General features: G+C 33.6%; 1 protein-coding gene across 10 annotated transcripts in view; it reads left to right on the top strand.

Annotated features, from left to right (window-relative positions):
- Positions 1-21971, top strand: part of ADGRL2 (adhesion G protein-coupled receptor L2) — a 180047-nt gene that overhangs the window by 119916 nt on the left and 38160 nt on the right. For all 10 annotated transcript variants that reach the window (XM_081225984.1, XM_081225981.1, XM_081225979.1 and 7 more), the window contains exons 4-8: positions 6180-6289; positions 12570-13370; positions 19570-19860; positions 20414-20517; positions 21359-21544. In XM_081225984.1, the coding sequence (XP_081082110.1) occupies positions 6180-6289; positions 12570-13370; positions 19570-19860; positions 20414-20517; positions 21359-21544 (1492 nt within the window). The remainder of the gene's footprint in view (positions 1-6179; positions 6290-12569; positions 13371-19569; positions 19861-20413; positions 20518-21358; positions 21545-21971) is intronic.

Here is a 21971-nt window from a genome sequence, read left to right as displayed (position 1 = left end):
ACCTGTTATTGCTAGTATTTTATAATTAAATTTAAAAAATAACAGATGCCACTAAGAGACTGAAATTATTGACACAGTCTTCACTGAACAGACATTCTCAATAAAGAATTGGACTAATTGTAGAGGATGACTCCAAATTCCAGCAAACATTAATTTTTAGTTTCTGTCAAGATATACTAGGCTTTTCTGTTGAATGCTGGAGCATTTGTTCAAGTTGGTAGATTTTGCATTTTTAATCTTCCTTAGAACTGTGGTGAATAATGGCCCCTGGCAGGAGATAATGAAATTTTCTTAATTTATATTTTCAAGCAGAAGCTTCAATTGAAAATGGCATCCTATGGCCTGGAGACATAGCTCTAGTGCAAGTTTCAGGGGAGATGCAATAATAATGCAGTGCCACCGAGATGAGGAAAGATGGGACAGTGAAGAAGTAATTTAAGGAAGAAAAAAGAATGTACCAAAGCTTTATTATAGCATATCTAATGATCTGTTGAAGATTCCCAATGGTTTTTGGAGCATGACTGGAGAAACTAATGTTATCTTGCCAAAACAGAAGCCCCTGCTTAATCAGCAGAACAAGACTATTGATTAAAACACCTCTCACAATAGATTCCACATGGAATCTCATCTCCATACTTTGCACTTGGTAAAGTGTAATAATGAGTGCACGGTAATCAAAAGAAGAGTAAAAGCAATTTGTTGGGCATTGTACAATTCAAAATTAGAGTTGGAAAGGAAACAAATTTGCATGAATACTTCAGCCTGTTTTTAAAGCTGTACATAGGAAATCATATGGGGAATACAGGGAATACTCCGGAAGAACAAAAGATGTTCTGCCCCTTTTAAGATTTGAAAATCTATGTCCATCTCATATAAAGGAGTAATACTCTTATTACTGATGTTTTTGTTGTTGTTGGTAATTCATATTTGTTAAGGGATTGTGCAGAGAGTTTGCCTGCATTATCTTATTTAACCTTAACGACAAACTTCTAAAGAGGGTATTATGGTTTACAGATGAGAAAGCTAAGGTTGAAAGGTTTAATATGTTGCTTATGGACTCACAGTGAAGTAAGCAGCAGGGCTGGAACTAAAACCCCAATTCTTTTTTATTCTAAAGCCTCTGCTTTTAAACACTCATCTCCCCAGTTAGCAAATAATTTTGCTTCTGAACAGAGTCAAACGATATGCTGTGCTGGTGATTTCATACAGCTTATTCTCAGCTTATAATAACATATGCATTGTTCCTTCTTTCATTTACAGTTTTAAAAGATGAAGGAAAAGCGGCATATTAATAGTTTGTTTGCATTATTAATATTTCATTAGTGATGAAGCACTACTGTCCCCTAAATAAGAAAATAATGTTTCTTCAAATTCTGCTGTTTAATCTGTGCATGATAATTTATACATAATTTCCATATACTAGTATGTAAATTAATGATAATATACATTTGTAAAATGCATTTTTATCAATTACACATTTTTCTTGGCAATATTTAGATTAGAAAATTAGAGGAAGTAATATTTAATATGAGAGAAAGTTGCAACCTAAAATAATGTATAGAAATAACATATAGGTGATTTTTTTAATAGTGCTTTTAAACCAACGATGTAAAATAATGTTTAGCCTTTTATCTACACATGCCAACTTGGAAATTTTTGGAAATGTGGTTAGAATATTAAAAATGATCATACGCTTAGATCTGAGATTGAGTGCATATGTAGTTTTACATTAACTTAGTAGGTGGTATTACATCATACATTATATCCGAGAAATTGCTTAGAAGTAAATTTTTGCAAGGGTTGCCTTTATGTCCCTTGAGTTCTTTCTAAAAACAATTGTATAGTATAATGTTTTCCTATAGTTGAGCCACTTTATTAAAATGTATTTGAATAAATAAGTCAAAGGTTGACTGTAGAAAAATTTGCAGTAATTATAGTGGATCTTGTTTTGGTTTGTTATTTTTAATGATACCTTCCTTCTAGGGAACACAGTATATTTTTACAGATTGCCAAAATTTTATTTCAAGATTTGTTTAGTGTTAGATATTTTCATTAGCTAGGAAAAGATTATACTTTCCTTCTGTTGTTGAAAATGGGCTTACATGTGATGTATACATGTACTTAGAAATTGTACTTATTTAGGTTAGGAATTTATAAATAACTAGCCTGCTGGCTCAACATTAGAGCAACTAAAACCCTTGATTCTTATGATTAAAATTAGCAAGAGAAGATATGTTAACAATGTAAACTGTGTTATGTACTTGCTGCATAAATCATAGTCATCACTAAATGCTTTTCTATTTCACTTGTATTTTATTAAGCTTTATAGAGTAAAAGCATGTGTTCGCACATATAATTTATTCTTTACTAAAGTACCTAAACCTGTCTCTAACCCAGTGGTCCTCATAAATCAGAATCATCAGCAGAGCTAGTTAAAACACAGATTGCTGGGTACTAGCCTCCAGAGTTTCTGAGGCTGTTGGCCTTGGGTGCGACCTGAGAATGAATTTCTAACAAGTTCCCAGTTGATGCTGGGGCTGCTGGCCTGAGGACCACATTTTGAGAACCCGTGCTTTAACTATCCTCACTCATCTGTGCCTTACAAACACCAAATAAAATAACATCAATTATTTAAAAGTTGAAGTGTTTCTTTATAATGAACAGTAATTGCATTTCCTTCAAGTCATAATTAAAGGTCCACCTACTTAAAAAACCCTATTTATCCTTTTCTGCCTTATTCTCATTTATACTGAATTTTTATTTTTCACATTTAGGAAAAGTATAAATTTTTAACATCATGGATCCACATGGTATTACTAAAATATACTGATACTTTAATTGTTAATGTAACCATACCTTAACTGATAAATCTTTTTTTCTGGAGTAAGAGAGAGAAACTCATGAGGGGAGCTGCGCTTAGGGCTGAGAATGCAAACAACTGAATGCCTTTCCTGTCTCGGCTTAGTTGTGACTTTTTATTTTCATTAGAGTGAAAACTTGAAGCTGAGCAGTTGGTGGGAATTTACTTTGCTTCTGTGGCTAATTGCTTTCTCTTTCCCTATCATCTTGAATGAGAGCAGTTTACAGTTTTATAGCCTTAACCAACAGTGTATTGGTTAAGGAATTTTCAGATTTTTCTTAGTACTAACAGCTCACATTGGGTATTTCCTTTTCCCTAGTTTCCTCACACTTTCTGTATTTGGAAACTTAAGGCTACTTGCATAAAGGAATTTACATGGTCTGTATTTTTAATAATTTCCATCATTTGGTCCTCTAAAATTTTAGGTTTTCTTATCCATGAATCAAGATACTAGTATGCAAATCTGATATTCTTATACCTTTGTGTTCCTCTTCTTGCTGACCCTTTACTATTTTAGCACCCAAATTCCTTTTTTTCCTCAAGATTAATTTTTTGCACTTCTGATATATAAAATGAACCTTTTTGACATCTTGAGAGGCCATGAATTCTAGAAATCTATATAATTGTATTTGCAGGAACTCCATTAAGTTTCTTTACCTTCAATTTTACTTAAGCACACAGACCTAAAATTAATACTTTCTGCTGTCTTAGAGTGAATGCATTGTACAGTGTGATTATTAAAAGAAATTTTAAAAATTACATGGTTGATATAAATTATTATAATTGCTTTTGACATTAATTTGAACTTGTAATTGTGGTCAGGTGACTAAAGCAGAGTTGTTCAGAAAAAGTAAATATGAGCAGTTATTTTTCATTTTATGGTGTTTGTCTTCTTTTAAACAAAATATAATGAAAACAGGACTACTTATCCCTTGTATACTTCCTGCCAACATACTGTGACATTGACTAAAAGACATTTCAAATCCCATTTTAAAGTCATATTTATCTGATCTTACAGTGGGAATAAACCTGGAAAATCATCAGTATGTTCTTTAGTTTTGAAAAAACGATATAAATTTCCAAATCCTTTGAGCAACTTCCTTCTTCACCTTGGTCCAAAGTCCTTCGTGCTCTTGATCTGTTTCAACCTTGAGTACAGTCCCCTTTCTCTCTCACCTGTTCCTGGTTTGGTGGGGAGGGAGGCTCCAATGGGAAGGGAAGGGTGATGAAGTATATGAAAAGTTTACTCACGAGTGGAATTGTTGTTTTATGGGATTTCTACCATGAATACATTTTGAATAAATATTAAAACCATTTACAACATGGCAGAGCTTCGTTAGTGGCTATAAAATATATATAGAAGGAGTGTATGAAAGGGATATCTATCTCATAGGAGTTTAGATTTCTTTGTTTCTGAGAAGTGTGAGGGTGAGATAAAGGGACGATCTTTGTAGGTATGAATAAGTACAAGCAAGGAAATTAAAGTTTTTAATTTTTGATGGGGACCAGGTTAGTAGTTGAGAATTCCTGAGATCAAGAAACTTTAAAAAGAAGCAATGAACTCTTGTTACTGTAAAATATAAGAAGAAAATAAAACATTAGTTCAAACAATAGATGTTGGTCTGCTGAGAAATCTTAAATCCATTTGCTGTTTAAAATTTTAGGATATAAAATTTGTTCCACTATTCATGTTAAAATAATTCATTTACACTAAATGGAGAACCATTGGCAAATTTTTATAAATGATTGAACCCATTTAAGAGAAATACGGAATAAGGGGAGTAAAACGTGATGTTGCATAAGAATGTGACACTGCATTGTTTACATTATCTGTGCTTTTGAAAATTATTTTATATGGTATGTTTAAAAAATATGGCATAAGGTATTACGGATTATGATAAAAGTTATTAGCTTAATATTTGTACAATTTTAGTTATAATTTATTTAATATTTAAAATGTCCATTTGAAGTTCATTTATTATACCTTGACCTATAAAATTTACCTGTTTGGTCCTGTAGATGTTTTCAGGTCTTGCTGCTCAACAGGGAAGAATCAACCTGGTTTGAGTTGAAGTGGCTCTAAGGTGCATGACTTACATACCTACCCCTCTCTAACACAGTTCTCCTTCCACCCTCTGTGAATTAGTTGTGCTAAAAACTGGGCTACTTTTTCATTCTTTATTTGCCATGCTATAGTCTAGTTATCTAATGTACTATAGAATGTCTGGTATTCAAATTATCAAGTAAATTTCGTTAAAATGCTCTTACTCTGCTTGCTTTGTCTTCCTAATTTATATACTAGCAGAAAATACAATAATAACCCTGAAAATATTACATTCCATTGGGTTGTAATCAAGTTAAATATAAAGGAAATGGTTCTTGCCTTTATATAGCTTATAACAGGATCATTTGGACAAATTCATAGAACTCAAATAAATATCATCTTGCCTGGAATTCTAGCTTAATTCTAATAATCTCAATGACAATGAATTAACGACAACACAAAAATAAGAAAATACTTCCAATAGGAATAAATAGGACATTCTAGGCATCATGTTAGTGACATTCTTTTTAGTGTTGTATTTCAGGGAGTACTAATTTAGAAAAACCTAATTCATAGTCATATCATGTTGATAGTATAAGCATATTGCTCTATGAAAATAGTAAGTGTAATACAATGCTTAGACACTCAGTATTATGTACCACACACTATGCTAAATGCTTTAAATTCATCCTGTCATTTATGCAGGCCATAGCACGGAAGGTGTGATCAATTAGCTTGGTATCTGGTATTCAAGAGTGTATAAGTACCTGTAATAGAACGCTTAACGCAAAACGGGATTTAGAGGATAAGCTTAAAACCTGGCTCTTCCTTTGTTTCAGTATGTTGTCAAAATTTAGTTTCAAGCTATTCAGTTTATGACTCTGTTTTGTTCAGTTCCATTCTTGTTCAGTACCATTTTAAAGTAAATTTTAATTCTTAAATATGGTGAGTATTCAGGTAAGTTTCTTTTTTTTAGTACATGTTGAACATGTCAAAAATTCCAATTAAAATCTATACTAAAAGAAGAGAGAACTGTTAGTGATTTTCTTTTTATTTCCAGTTAAAATTCAGTGTGACACATGATACAGAAATATTACAACATAAAGAAAATAGAACTTTTGTACCTCTTTACAGCAACCTAATATCAGTTGAATTTTTTTAATTTATGGTGCTAGTTGCTTGAAGAAAATATGGATCAGTTCTCTATTATATTTCTTTAGTAAAAATAAACAAATACATTATTGTTACACAAGTTTGATTTGTTTTGTTTTCCAGGTGCAACAATCGAACACAGTGTATAGTAGTTACTGGGTCAGATGTATTTCCTGATCCATGTCCTGGAACATACAAATATCTTGAGGTCCAATATGAATGTGTCCCTTACAGTAAGTATGAAGCTTGTATTTTTCACTTTGTACAGCATTCTTCGTTGATGCTGAAAGAAGACACATGTGAAAGAAGCATATGTTTATGGCCTACAAAACTATTATGCATGCAGAGCACTAACAGACTCGGGCCTCCAATTAGTTTCATGAAATGTGGAAGGAAGCCATAGTGTGATGCTGGCCAAGTGTCTGTCTGTGTTCTTAAGTGTTTGGCTTTTAAGGCTAGTGTTTTTCCAGAAAACAAACTTGAATTAGCTATTCAATAGGGCAGATAGAAATCTGTACTTTTGCCCAATACCAGTTGCTGACAAATTGGTTTGGCTCACAGTTTTCTAAAGAAGGAATTGACTTCGGTTTTAATCGTGAGCTACTTGAATGGCTACCTGCTGTTGTGGTAACTTTAATGCCTGGTGAAAGCTACCATTGCAGTAACTGAGGCAAGTGCTTTCCTTTTTGTCCCTTGTCCTTAAGAGAGTATTCCTTTACCAGATTCAGTGACTAAATCTTAATGCTAAATAAAACAAACGTAACAAAGCCTTGCACATATTTTTAATTTGCAACATCCATTTTTAGTTATTATCCTTTAGAGGAATATTTAAAATTCAGTTGGAAACTTCGTAAGTAGGCTTCAGCTAATTCTGTAATTCTGTGTAGTTTTCCTCCTAATCTCAGAATTCATACTTATGAATTGGATTCTGTATTTTCAACAGGAAAAAAACATTTTAGACAATTAAAAAGATTAAGTATATTACTTAATTTTCATCAGGTAATTTGGTTTCGTTCTTGACTTCTTTACTTCTTAAATTGGATAAACATGTCATGCCACCTTTATTCACAGGCATTTGAATTTAAAATTCTTTAGCAGCAATTTTATGATTTGCTTTAGAGGACTTCCCTCCTTAAAAAAAGATGGACTCAAACTAATAATGAAATTGCTTTTTCCAGAAGCTCAAAAACCAGATCACTAGCTCTGATAGATTCATATATTCAAACTATCAATATTTCTGAAACCAAAGAGCTGATTTTAGGTAGATATACTATGCCCAGTATGGTTGTAATACATACTTACACATCCTGTGAAGGCACTGTCGTCTCTGTCTTCTCTGCCTGCAGTTTTGATAAATTGGCTTTTTGTGGGGTATCAGTTAAAGGCCAAACACAGATTATCTTTTCATCCCTGCTCTGTGTTGTGTTACTGTGAAATGGAGGCTTTTTATGTTTTCAGTATTTTCTATACCATTTGAAGGATTGGAAGCCTACTGAGTGCACTGATCTTTATATCGTTTCTCCTGTGTGTAGTGTTGGTGGCTTACATAATCATTCTCCTTTGCCACTGGAGGAACATTGTATTCTTTTGAGCTAACCAGTTTTGTTCCATAAAGTCACTTGCAGTTGAATTTAGTATGGTTTCTGTCCTCAAATTAGAAAAGGAATACAGCATCCATTCCCAAACAGTGGAATCAGTCAGAGCTGCCAAGAATTATGTCTTTCTGGAGCCAGTTCCTGTAACCTAGTCCATAGATCAAGAACAGTGTTAAGAAAATATTATTTTCAGACTTTTAAGTTATTTCTTGCGCTGTTTAAGAAAGGAAAATGTGGATATCTTCTGGAACATCTAACTTTCAAAATTTACTTTTTCAGTTCTCCAGAAGTAATGTACACTGTGTAATAAACTTGCAAATAGCAATACTCAGAGAAGTATTTGTTCTTTTTAGTTTTTGTCCTTAAAAAAAAAAACCCAGTAATTAATTTGCTGTTATCTTTCTAGATGTTTGCACGAGACAGAAATAAGTCTATGGCTTTTTTAAACTACTCCTTGCTAAAGAGTAGAAGTAATTACAATTCCTATATACTGTTCAGTAGTGACACACTATAAATTACATGATGTTCACTAATATTAAAATTAATGCAAAGGATCTTTTTAGATTGTTCTGATCTTATTTAGGACTGTGTATCTTCTTAATCTCTTTTCCCCATTATCCTCTCCTTTTGTTTCTTTATGCTTCTGTCCTTTATAACCATCTCTTGTTTTTATTTTAAGCGTCTAGCTTTCACTTTTCCCTTGTTTTAATAGTATTTTGGTACTTTGTAGTGTTTGCATACTCCTTTTACACTTAATTGATAAAAACTGTCACTGTCAGATAACATTTATTATGTGTCTGTTACCACCTGGCTTTATGCCAGTTTCTATCCAGAGCAAATTCTTCAGGAGCATATCCATCCCAAACTGTTTCCACTTAATTAAAAAAAAATTTAGAAATTTTCCATGGTCTCTGAAAATTTTATAAGTTTACTCAACAGAGTCCATTATAAATGCTGTTGTTTTTTAACTTTGTATGTTTATAGACAGGCACATATATTTGATTAGTAAGTGAATGAATGTGTGTTTAAAAGAAGCCATAAGGATCTTGTAGGATAAAGGAGAGTAATCAGATCAGAGTTTCCGTATCCTACAGGTGCGATTTGGTTTTAATTTTTGTACCCTCTTATCTCAATTTATCATTAAGTTATTAAAGTTATACCATAAATTCAGCTAAGTTTTATTTTATGAGAAAAAAAACTTTTACTATTCATTGGATCATTATTAATGAATAAGCATAAGATTATTCAAAATGAAATAGTGTGTCACTGCAGATACAGAGTATGTAGGCTTTATTTTGTTTGGGTAGATTTCTTGTCTTGAATAACCGTGTCCTCCACTGATGTTAGTGGGTCACGTATTTATGTTTGTTCTATAGCATAGTAAATGTATTGTTATGAATTAATTCATACAGTCTCTTAAGACAAGTTGCAATATATATTTGTGATGAAGAATGCTAATTTCATTAATTTTATTGTATTTTTATATTTTTCTCGGTTGAGAGAATTTTGGCTGATTTGACAAATATATATCCTTCGGGTTGTCATAAAAATCATGATGTAAGGTCTTTTGTTTTGAATATCCATATTTTATGCACTTCAATCAAAAGTTTTATTTAATTTTTTTTTTACTTTTACATTTGTATGTTACTTCTCAGTTTTCATTAGAATTATAAATTATATACAATATATATCCATTTTATTTTCTTTAATATAAATATAAAAGTTAAATCTTGAATGAAGTCCTCCCTATTTAATATTTTGCTCAGTAACTGCCCTATCATTTTAATGTATTAAATAATAAAACCCAGCCATTTTCAATTAATGGAAAACAAAATATATTTTCTACATCCTTTATTGAACTTGTTTTAAGTTCTGTTTTAAATGCGTAACATATTTTAAAATGTATTATTCCCATCTTTGCATTTAATTGATGTATTTCAGTATAATCATCCTTTTCTAAAAATAAAGAATCTAGCTGTATATAAAGATAGTCTGAGCAGACTCAACACTAATGATTTATTTTATCCTCATTTTCCCACCATGCCCTTCCTTTATTGATTCTAAGCAGGTATAATATTGCTCTTCACTGAGCAGTAATTTTAGGAGCAGTGGTTTATAAAAAAGAATTGTTCCACGTCAGTAACACTGAATTTCCTTTTTTACTGGATGTAGTCAGGTTTACGCATTAATAGAGCAAGTATGTTTCCTGAAAATGGTTAAATAGACCAAGTTGGATGGAGGAGGTGGTGTCTTAATGTGGAAGGTTTCCTATGGCAAAAATATTTGTGTGATATGTTTCTCCCTAAGGTATTTCAGGAGGTCAGCATTTAATCTTGATGAATTATCATAATTTTAAAAAATTAATCAAGCTAAGCCATCCTAATGAAATGTGCAACTACAGTATCTTTGAGTAGTCAGTTTGGAGATACAGTATTAGCACACCCTAATGCGTTTTAATAAGGGAAGAGGAAGAATCACAGACATTAATCTGGTCTCTTTATGAAATTCAGGCAACATACTTCAAAACCTACATACAAAATCTAAAATAGTATTTTATGGTTTGTTATTATTAGAATACTATTTACCAGCAAGAATCTTATATAGCATACTTCCTAACTGCATAATCCACTTCTTTAAACTTCTTGGAGGGAGGAATTTTTTCTCCTATAACTCTACTAATCAGGTTTGTTTTATGAAAGCATTTACCTTTTATGGGGTCTGTGGAATCAAGGTATCTGCTTTGAATGCTTGGTATGATTGTTGTTGCATGCTAGCTTGCTTTTGTGTAAATTGATGATGGTAGACAATGTCATAATAAGCTAACCATAATTCTTTCTTCCTTTTTTCTCCTTGCCTACTGTGCTTGCTTTTTCCTTGTATGTATTTTGCTTACTTTTTTTTAATAGACTTTGTATTACAAGTTTGAGATATAGAGAATTTAATAAGAATTTTATAATATAAACTATATATAAATGTAAATAAGTAAATTTACTAATTATTAGTGGGGAAGAAAGGTACTACCTTAGCCTACCCTTCAAAATAACTATTGGGGTAAAGGGGGAGGCTTGTATATTCCTGAAAAGGAGGCAGATTTTTTATAGTTAAGATAGATTTTTCTAGAAACAGAAAATTTAATAGAAAAAAATTGAAACGTGCTGAGATGCATAATTATATATTTCTTCTTACATAAGTATCTTTGAAAAATGTAACAATATCAGTATTCATTAGCTTTGACCTGAGCTTCAAAATTGAGTTGCCATGTTTATAAATATATTTCCCTGTTGTTATGCTTACCTAATTTTAGTCAGCTTAATAATGAGTTCGCATGATAAGATAAATAGGGATGATACACCTATGCATGCATTTGTGTCTATAGCCTACCTATTTAAAGTAAAACTTGATAAGAATGCTGAGTGACTTGGGAAAGGCAAGAGTATGTACACCATGCATTAGTGAAGAGTTTCATTATTTATTCAGGTACACTAAGTGAAGCAACATGCCAACGTATTTGTATTGCCTCCTTAATCTTCTAAAATGATTGATCCATGTTCTTTTATGTAACTTTAGTATCTTTTCTCCTGCTAGGTTTTCCTGTTGTGTTTCTCTTTATCCAAAGTAGTGCAGCTCTTATTCTTCTTATATTTAGCATCTATTACGAATTCAGTCTTAGACTGTCAATTTATTTTAATCTTTTTTCTTTTTTCCTTGCACTTTTTTTTTCTTCCAATGCTTAAAATAGAAGTGGAGCAAAAAGGTAAATAACGTATACAGTTTGAACCCCAGCTCCCTGTTATGTGCCTTATGGATGTTACCTTCTCCCTTCCCTTCCCCTACAACACTCCTGACATTAATATATAATCAGCAGGATCTCATAAATGCACCTCATAAAGAAGTCGACTGTTTACAGTGAAATTATATGACCGCTAAATCTGGTGATGGGGTAAAATTTCTGAAGTCGGCGAGGGGGAGCTGTCCTTTCTCTGTTTCTTTTCACTCTTTATCTCTTTCTCTGATACCCTTGGATATTTTATTATTAAAGTGTCATCTTGCCTGGCTTCCAGAACCCTCTCCATAGCATGCCATGGTTACAGGGTCTCCTGGTCGTTTCATCACTCCTTTCCTCGTATTTACTTTTCTCTGCTTCTAATTGCATTTTCCGAATATTTATGTTCCTTCAATTGAAACACTTCTGTTTTCAGTCTAAGTTCCATAGACGTTCTAAATAAGCCTTCACATTGGGTTTGTTTTATTTGCTTAATTTTTTTTTTTTTTTTTTTTTTTTTTTTTTTTTTTTTTTTTTGCGGTACGCGGGCCTCTCACTGTTGTGGCCTCTCCCGTTGCGGGGCACAGGCTCCGGACGCGCAGGCTCAGCGGCCATGGCTCACGGGCCCAGCCGCTCCGCGGCATATGGGATCCTCCCAGACCGGGGCACGAACCCGTATCCCCTGCATCGGCAGGCGGACTCTCAACCACTGCGCCACCAGGGAGGCCCTATTTGCTTAATTTTGGTGTTCTGCTTTTGGGAGCTTATAAGTGGGCTAAGGAAGGTAGGGTACAAAGTTTGGTCTAAAAGTACTTTGTTCACCCTTATGTACAAAGCTCAGAGTTTTAAAGCATAAATTACCGAATTATAAGATAAAAACACATAGCAAAAATATAAATTGTTAGCTCAATCATGAATGATCTTAAACTTACGTTTGTATTTGTGAAAATAAACCCCAGCCGCTTTGTATGCTGGTACATCAATTATGGTAACTTGAGGAAAGAAAGGTAGTACTTGTATTAAATATAATTTCTGGTAAAATTGAATGCTAATAGAGTGAATTTTTCTCTTTTGATCTATGATCATTAAAACTTGCGTTTGCCTGTATAGTCTTTTAACTTTGCTTAATTCTTGTTTTTTCTCTGTGACTGTTAGTTTTTGTGTGCCCTGGGACCTTGAAAGCCATTGTGGATTCACCATGTATATATGAAGCTGAACAAAAGGCAGGTGCTTGGTGCAAGGACCCTCTTCAGGCTGCAGATAAAATTTATTTCATGCCCTGGACTCCATATCGTACTGATACTTTAATAGAATATGCTTCTTTAGAAGATTTCCAAAACAGTCGCCAAACAACAACATACAAACTTCCAAATCGAGTAGATGGTACTGGATTTGTGGTATATGATGGTGCTGTCTTCTTTAACAAAGAAAGAACAAGGAATATTGTGAAATTTGACTTGAGGACTAGAATTAAGAGTGGAGAGGCCATAATTAACTATGCTAACTATCATGATACCTCACCATATAGGTGGGGAGGAAAAACTGATATTGACCTAGCAGTTGATGAAAATGGCTTATGGGTCATTTATGCCACTGAACAGAACAATGGAATGATAGTTATTAGCCAACTGAATCCATACACTCTTCGCTTTGAAGCAACGTGGGAAACTGTGTATGACAAGCGAGCTGCATCAAATGCTTTTATGATCTGTGGAGTCCTTTATGTGGTCAGGTCAGTTTATCAAGACAATGAGAGTGAAACAGGCAAGAATGCAATTGATTATATTTACAATACCCGATTAAACCGAGGAGAATATGTAGATGTTCCCTTCCCCAACCAGTATCAGTATATTGCTGCAGTGGATTACAATCCAAGAGATAACCAACTCTACGTGTGGAACAATAACTTCATTTTACGATATTCTCTGGAGTTTGGTCCACCTGATCCTGCCCAAGGTAAGAATGTTTGCTTGCTAATGCTTATATCTTTTATGAACAGTTTATTTTTAAGACTTCTTATTTTTTTTCCTATTTATTTTCTTTCCCTTTTCATAGTTCAAGGGCAAATGATAATATTGTGGCATTTCAAATTGTCACATACTGTGTACACTTTACCATTTTCTTTTCCTGAATTTCTTCGTTTAAATGTTGGTTTCAAAAAGTTGTAGCATCCTTGGTCAGTTTAGATTTTCATTGCTAAACATGTAATGCCAACTACAAACCTGTTAGCTTTGTGTGTTTTTTCTACCTGACTTCTGAATTGATTATAATCTATGTGCAGACATTTTAACTTCTTGGCGCCAGTGGTTAAAGGAAATTTTTGTTAGGAAGTCCCAGGAGAATTGCTAGGCTTGATGTACAATGCCAGGCATAAGTATTCTGAAGTTTTGGCCTCTGATCTCTGAGTAGGAGAAGGAGTCATCCAACATCTTACTAGATCATTGTGTGAAATAACACATTTTTATTTCCCAATAAATTTGTGACTGTTTTAGGTCAGTATTTCTGTGACTTTAACTGTTACACATGGACTAAGCACTGAATGATCCCAAGTGTTGATTTATGAAGACAAATCCGCTAGCATTTTTTAATTTGTGTTCTCTTTAGGTATCTTTATGGAGGATCATTACTTTATAAATCTTTGGAAATATATTTTAGTTTAGCAAGTTAATTCAGTTCTGCAGTGAACAATTTTTGAGGGTAAATGAAGTTTTGAATATTTCATTAAAACAAGATTATGTCATACTCATGATAGAAGAATGACCTCTTAATATATTATTATAGAGCTTGCACTTATTATGTCTTTTCTATTTGAGCAATAGTATTTGTGTTTTAAAAATCTGAATTATTTCAATTTTCTGAGTTAATTAGAATTTTCATATTATTGAGTTACTTCAAAATTGTAGGAGCCAGAATGTTCTTTGAAGTGACTAAATCAATCTCTTCAACAAGGTGGAACATAAATTAATATCTTTTTCTTCTGTTAAAGCAGTATACATTCACACACTTAAACACAATTACATATACCCACACATAGTTTAGGGTATAATGTTACTAAGTTCTAAATATTGTCATAGGGTTAGGACCTCAAAAGCAGAAGCCTTTTGTAACTGAATTTCTAATTTGAGTTATAGAATACAAAAATATGTGATTTTTCTTCTTAACATAAGGGCAATAATGACATATGACTCAGTATAAGCCCCCTTTTTCTCTAATTCATGTATGTCTAGAATTTGTTGGGTTAAAATTGTAGCAATGTCCCATTGTTAAACTTTCAACAATGAAATCTGTTAGGACATAAAAATCTTTGTTGATAGTCTTATACTATCTTTTTTCTCTTGAGGCTAGCAATTTGGGATGGTTCCTATATCTCAGTTGTTTTTCTAAATGCTAGTACTATGCTTCTCCTTTATTCTATAGCTTTGTAAAAGGCAAAAGGTCAGTAATCGAAAAAATTTGACACTGTGGAGGTACATGTGTTAATCATTTTTGTAACCTGTATTACCCTCATAGCTGTTAAATTTATCTTGGGTGGCAGTAAATCTCTTTCCCTCCATTAGAAAAAAAAAAGAAAAGAATTTTTTTTTTTTTTTTTTTTTGCGGTACGCGAGCCTCTCACTATTGTGGCCTCTCCCGTTATGGAGCACAGGCTCCGGACGCGCAGGCTCAGCGGCCATAGCTCATGGGCCCAGCCGCTCCGCGGCATGTGGGATCTTCCCGGACCGGGGCACGAACCCGTGTCCCCTGCATCGGCAGGCGGACTCTCAACCACTGCACCACCAGGGAAGCCCAGAAAATAAATTTTAAAAATGTAAATTCATAATCAGGCAGCACCTAAAGTTGAGTACAGATGCAGCTCAACAAGGAATCATTGCCTCCCTGCTTGTCACAGAGTACTTCATAAAATACAAGATGAGTAATAATGTCATTTTCCACATGTGGCTTATGTTCTAGTAAATAACTTGATCCATTTCAGATGAAAGAATCTTTGATAATTTGGATGCTTTTTGGAAAAAGCAGTTACCAGCTTCAAAAATGAGAAACTTAGCCATATGTGGTAACTGCATTCCTACAGCTGTGTTGTGTTATCCAAAATAGTTAACCATTCTTAAACATTCTCAGAAAGTGAAAATTCTTATTGACCCCTTATTAAACCCTTAGTGGTAAAAAGTTTTATCTGACCTAAATTTCTTGCTGATGTTTGAATTGTATTCTCTTATTCACGTGCTCTTTATAATTTATCTTCAAATGCTTTTAGAGAGACTCCTGCCTCGCTCATCTAAGATATGTGCTGTTATCTAACTGCATGTAGATGGGGCATGGCAGAACTATTGTGGCTCATACATTTAGGTCAAACCAGTAAGCCAATGTCAGCAAGTCTTATGTACTAGCTTTGCTACCATGTATATAGCTGAAGTGTACATTGTGCTGTAAAACGGATAATTTTTCATTGTGGACTGTTTCACACTGTATTAGCTTCAATACTTTTCCCCATTTATAAATCCAAGCCTTTCATTCCTAACAGCACAAGTATATTATTGCTTGGCCTTGATAATGTTTTCAAATACATCTTTCTTTTTTTCTTTAAATTTTTAGCTTTTTGTGATCTCGGCATAGTTAATTTGCTCCATTTCCTTGAACTAGGTCTGTTTTTCCCCTTTTACTTTCTTTCTCTATAAAATGGGCTTAGAAAAATCCCATTTCAGTCATATATTAACTCTTTTCTATGTCTTAATCTGAATTGATTTATATATTTACTTAATCTGTCTTCAGATTTGCTATCCCAAACATTATTGAAAAATATTGTGTCTTGAGTTTTGACAGTTTCTGAATATCTGTCTTAGAGTAATAATGAAGTATGATACTTAAACAACATGAGGGAAATTTTTTATCAAGAGAGCCATTTAGGTCTATTACTTAGGAAGTGTTTAGCATAGAATACATATTTCTTAAAACATCTTCCCACTGATAATGGATGCTAATTAAAAGATGATCAGTGTTTTTAGACATCGAATAAGGGTAAATTTAATAAATCTGCAGTTTTGCCTTACCAGGCTACAGACTCACTCTAACTGGAATTCATTCAGTGAATAATGGGTGAGTTTGGGGACTTGGAAGAGGGAAGTAACCACCCGTATTGTCCTTCAAATCTTTTCACACAGGAAAAAGCTGGTGATAATTAGCAAGTTCTTAGTAAATACTGTCATAGTAAATTGAACCATTCTGTATGTGTTTGTTGAAATTTTCATGGGTACCTATTAAATATGTTTATTAGCATTATTGGCACCGTTTCTACGTCTCTGTACTCAAATAATAAATGGTAGGTAGAATGTTAAGTCATTTAATCTGTGTGTTTGATATGGCACCTGATAACTCTGGGACAGGCTCTGTAAAGTAGGGTTTAGATTTATGATATAAGTCTATTGTGAGTTGCCATGTTTTCTGTTACCATTTATAGGATGTTCTTGAGTTTTGAGCCTTTTGCCACATACGGTTCCTTATGAAACTTTTTATTGCTTCAGTATCTTATGTTCCCACATTTTTTCTTCTTTTAAAGATTTATGCAGAACAGTGTCAGTTAAATGCTCCAAAATAAGGGCAAATTGCTTTGTAGGGTGCCCTACTTTCCCAGAGTCTCTGAAAATCTTTTACCTAGAAAAGTAAGATCATAACATTTAAGAGTATGGACAAGTGAACCTGAACAAATTGCTTAACCTCCTCCATGGCTCAGTCTTCTCTTTTGTAAAAGGAAGATAATCATAGTGCCTACTTCATGGGGTTGTGGTAAGGATTAAATAAGATGATCTGATGATCCATGAATGGTGATTAGCATAGCATATGGTACATAAATGCTGAATAAGTGTAAGCTTTTATCATCATGGGGTGCCCTGTTGCGACCTGTCTTCACCTAAGGAAAGAAATATTAATTTTTAGAAATACCTCTTCATTTCTAGCTTCAACATTAGAAAAAAATGCTTTCCTTGAAGTTGTTAAACTTTGGCCTTGCAAAATCTTATAGTTGTCCTAAAGGGTTTCATTTTGCCACTTAAAGTTGATGTTCATGTTTATTTTCATGATACCCCAATATTTCATTGATTTACCTTTGAAGAATGTGTTGCTTCCCTTTAAACTTCTTTTGATGAACAAAAGGTAAAAAGGTATGAAAATTTATTATCAGTGACACATGCAAATAGGGTATAGAATGTTGCATGAAATTTTGTGCATTTAATAAAAGTCATTTTTGCCTACCTTCACTCACTTATGAATCTTTACTGATGTTCAGCAAACAGATCACTAATTGTAGTATTGTTAATACATATGTCAGTGATTAAATATGTACTAATTAGCACAGTGTCAAGGGATACATCAGTTGTAGCACTAAACCATTTTGCTCTGCCCTTTTCTCTTTGTTCCGAATCCCCCTGCCCCCGGCTTTTAGATTTCATTCAGCAGCATTCACTTGACACTTCTGCAAAAGACTGTGATGCTTTTGACAAATGTTAATTGAGAAAGCACTGAAAGCCTGGCTGCATTGTAATCAAAAGAAAATTACGAAGTTTAACAGGATGTCAGGGAAGCGCTTTACAGAAAAAGATAAACAGGTTTGAATAGGTTTCTGCCGCAGCTGGCTAGGCATGATGCTTGGCTAATGTACACAGGCTTCTCTCATATGGTCAGTAACTGATGCCCTGGAAATAAAACATTGCTTAAGAAGTTTCTCTTGTGATAGAATGTAAAAAGGGTTTAAAAAATGTGTCTTGCACTTATTGATAACAAGTTTCTCACTACTAAAGAACTAGAAACAAGTGCACACTACTTTTTCTGATAAACTTAGCATACTCTGTCATAGAGTCAGAATTATGTAAACTGTTTATGGACCAGAGCTTAATATTATCAGTGATAATATGAATTTGTTTTCCAAGGAGTTTTAATGTTCTGGTTTTTTTCTTATGTATAGAAAAGCCATAAAGTAAGTTAATGTTTTATAAGATTATTTGAAAAAATAGTTATTTTTAGTTTGCTCTACTCAATTTAAATTTAAGGCATCATATTTATAAGGTCTTAAGAGCCAGTAATCTAAATGTTGATAAAACTATAGTGTGATCACCTAATAGATTTTAAATGATGCCATTAAAGTTTTACTGACAGAATTTTTGTTTTTTTAAATTAATTAAGTGTTAATTAATGAAGGAAACATTAAGCTCCATTATTATTTTAACCTAGTGGATTTAACAGTTTAAAAGTAATGTTGGAAGTCCAAAATAACCTTAAAATATTTTTTCTTTTAAAATGTCTACTCTTAAATCCACTTTTATATTTTTAAATCTTTTTATACTCTCTGTTAAGGGTCAGTAGGATATGTAGGGTTGTTTTCAAATTAGGCATTATTTGATCAAACCCGTTATCTTGATTTGAGATTGCATTGTAACCTCTGGCCAGAACTAGTTTCCTTTTCATACCTGTGTTTTCAAAAGTAAAAGTGTGGAAGCCTCAGATGTTTCCTTACTGAAACAGTGCAAGCATGCCCAGCTTATCTTCTGTTTGGATCTAATCAGGCATGCTCAAAAATCTCTCAAGCAAGAATGGCTGCTGGGTGGAAAGATGTTACAGTATTTGTTTTCTTGCAAGATGCAGAGTGGGTGACTTGAAATTTTCTGCTGTCCTAATTATATGTAATGGTTAGACTTTTGTTGATACTTTGAATTTTATTGTTTCAGAGTATGAATTTATATAAGAAACGGATTTTTCTAAATTATATATTTGATATGACATAATGTATTTGATATGTACATTGAAATTTTCTGTATGAAACTGTCCTTCATTTCCTGTTACATGATATATGATGAAATTGTACATAAAATTTATTATCAAATATTTCATTGAGAAGTAAGCCTAGCACAATTAGAGTCATAGAGCAAAATCTATGGTAAATCCTAAACTGCCATCGCTTAGCCAACAATATGAATAAATTGGAATAAATGAAGAGATTTATTCTTCCTCCCACCCTACGAATATTCTCATTAATTTCTCATTTTGTTGGTGCTGGGGTAGTTGGATGGGTAGGGGTTTTGTGTGTGTGTGTGTGTGTGTGTGTGTGTACACGTTCACATGAATGCGAGTGTGTGTTTGAGATTAACATACTCATCTTTTTTCCTAGTGCCTACCACAGCTGTGACAGTAACTTCTTCAGCTGAGATGTTCAAAACCACAGTATCAACCACAAGCGCTTCACAGAAAGGCCCCATGAGCACAACTGTAGCTGGATCTCAGGAAGGAAGCAAAGGGACAAAACCACCTCCAGCAGTTTCTACAACCAAAATTCCTCCAGTAACAAATATTTTTCCCCTGCCAGAGAGATTCTGTGAAGCATTAGACGCAAGGGGGATAAGGTGGCCTCAGACACAAAGGGGAATGATGGTTGAACGACCATGTCCCAAGGGAACGAGAGGTATTTCCTGTCAAATACTATATATACATTTTAAAACTTATTTTAAGTAGGTTCTGAATTACACAGAAGTGATTTTATTTGAGGAAAGAGATATTTACAATAGCTAACTTCATTGCTGTTTTTGTTACTTTTGTAATATAGCACATGTAGACAACTTAAAGGTTTTTAAACTGTAAAAGTCATTTAAGGTCAGGCACTGAATTACCTCTCCCTCTTAAAGACCTAGGTCAAGCCTGAGATTTTTGCCCATGGATTCTCTAGTGAGGCTTCCTTACAGCTGTCTTTCTCATTGCAATGTATCATTTTGGACGAGTCCCAAGAAAATCAAGGGCTTTTTGTTTGTTTGCTGTAAATGTCTGATATTTCTGTGCTGACTTTATATTTACTGTTTATAGTCTTCATTATACCCTACTTTTCATCAGTTACTGTCAACTACTTCCATTAATGTTTATTCAAAATTTAACACACGGAGTAGGATCATCATAGCTGATTTCCCGAATGCATGCAGAAAAAATGGTTTCAATTTCACTGTTGCTTTCTACATCTGTTGTAGGAACTGCCTCGTATCTCTGCATGCTTTCCACTGGAACATGGAACCCTAGGGGCCCCGATCTTAGCAACTGTACCTCACACTGGGTAAATCAGCTGGCACAGAAGGTTGGTTGGAACCTTTTAATATGATACACATTGGTGATTAAGGGCTTTAACTTCTAACATAAATAATTTAGCTTTGTATGTTAAAACCAGCTTCGTTGTTCTTTGTTCAGTGTAAAAGTAAAAAATTATGCATAGCTTTGTCTGTAAACTATTTATTCAAAGTTACATATGTTTTAGGGCATGCTGTTTTCTATGTTAAGCTTTTTAATGAGTACATACTTGCTTAATTTCATTCATATTTAGTTCTGTTTCTTTTGATGTTTGTAAGACAAATAGTGTGTTGGCCTAATAAATCAAATATCATTAATTTGCAACTGAATCCACAGAATGCAAGCAGATGTTCATATTGCATATGATTATGATAGAATAAGAAAAATGACTTTAAAAAGCATTAGTAACTTTAATATTACAGTGTAATGCAGTGACATTTTAGTTTCTCCTTCACCATCTACCTTTCTAAAATGCAAGCAGTAGATAATAGCCCTCAGTATTACATTGATTACATTCTCACTTAAATTTCTGGATCATTGGAATAAATAAGTAAGATTTAAAAATAGCAGTTTTAAATGGTTGCAGTGAAATGAGAGAACTATCTCAAATTTTTTAAAGGATTTCTGATTTTTTTACCTTTTGTTTCTTTAAAATGTCTGATTAAGTATATTTTTTGAGGATCTAAGAATCTTTAATCATCTGAAATGAAGAGAAAGTTATTGGTCTCAGTTGCAGATTTTGACATATTTGCAAATATTTTTCTCACCACAACAAAGATACTTGGGAAAAGAACAAGAAGCCACAAACAGAACAAGAAATCTTACTGAGATAATATAAACTGTCATTTCAGATCAGAAGTGGAGAAAACGCTGCTAGCCTTGCCAATGAACTGGCTAAACATACCAAAGGGCCAGTGTTTGCTGGGGACGTGAGTTCTTCGGTGAGGTTGATGGAGCAGTTGGTGGACATTCTTGATGCGCAGCTGCAGGAACTGAAACCTAGTGAAAAGGATTCAGCTGGACGGAGTTATAACAAGGTAGGTAGAAATTTTCTGCTATTTTCAATTAGATGTTTTGTATGGCTGCTCTGGTTTCTTCCAGCAGTTGACTGCCTAACTTTTGGCCCCCTTGACAAACGCATAGAAACAGAACTTCTAATTTGGTTCATATCTCAAGACAGAATTATAGTTGGGAAAGGAGCAACGTGCACACCCATCCCCACCCCCCAAATGACGCTAATTACCTGAGGGAGATTTTTGTTGGTGGTAAACTTCATCTGCCTGGTTGTGGTCAGTACTCTCACTTTGGAAGGCCCACTAGGAGAGACTGTGTTATACAACTCATATACTAATACAGTCAACTCTTGTGATTGTAAGAAAATTGTGATGCATATAGGAATGTTAGCCACTGAAATACTGTTTTCAGTGGTAGGTTTTGAGAGAAGGACAAGTTTCCTTTGCTAGG

The sequence above is a fragment of the Mesoplodon bidens genome (assembly GCF_964165515.1).
Source record: "Mesoplodon bidens genome assembly, chromosome: 2".
Taxonomy (NCBI): Eukaryota; Metazoa; Chordata; class Mammalia; order Artiodactyla; family Ziphiidae; genus Mesoplodon; species Mesoplodon bidens.
This window is presented reverse-complemented; position numbering and strand designations above follow the sequence as displayed.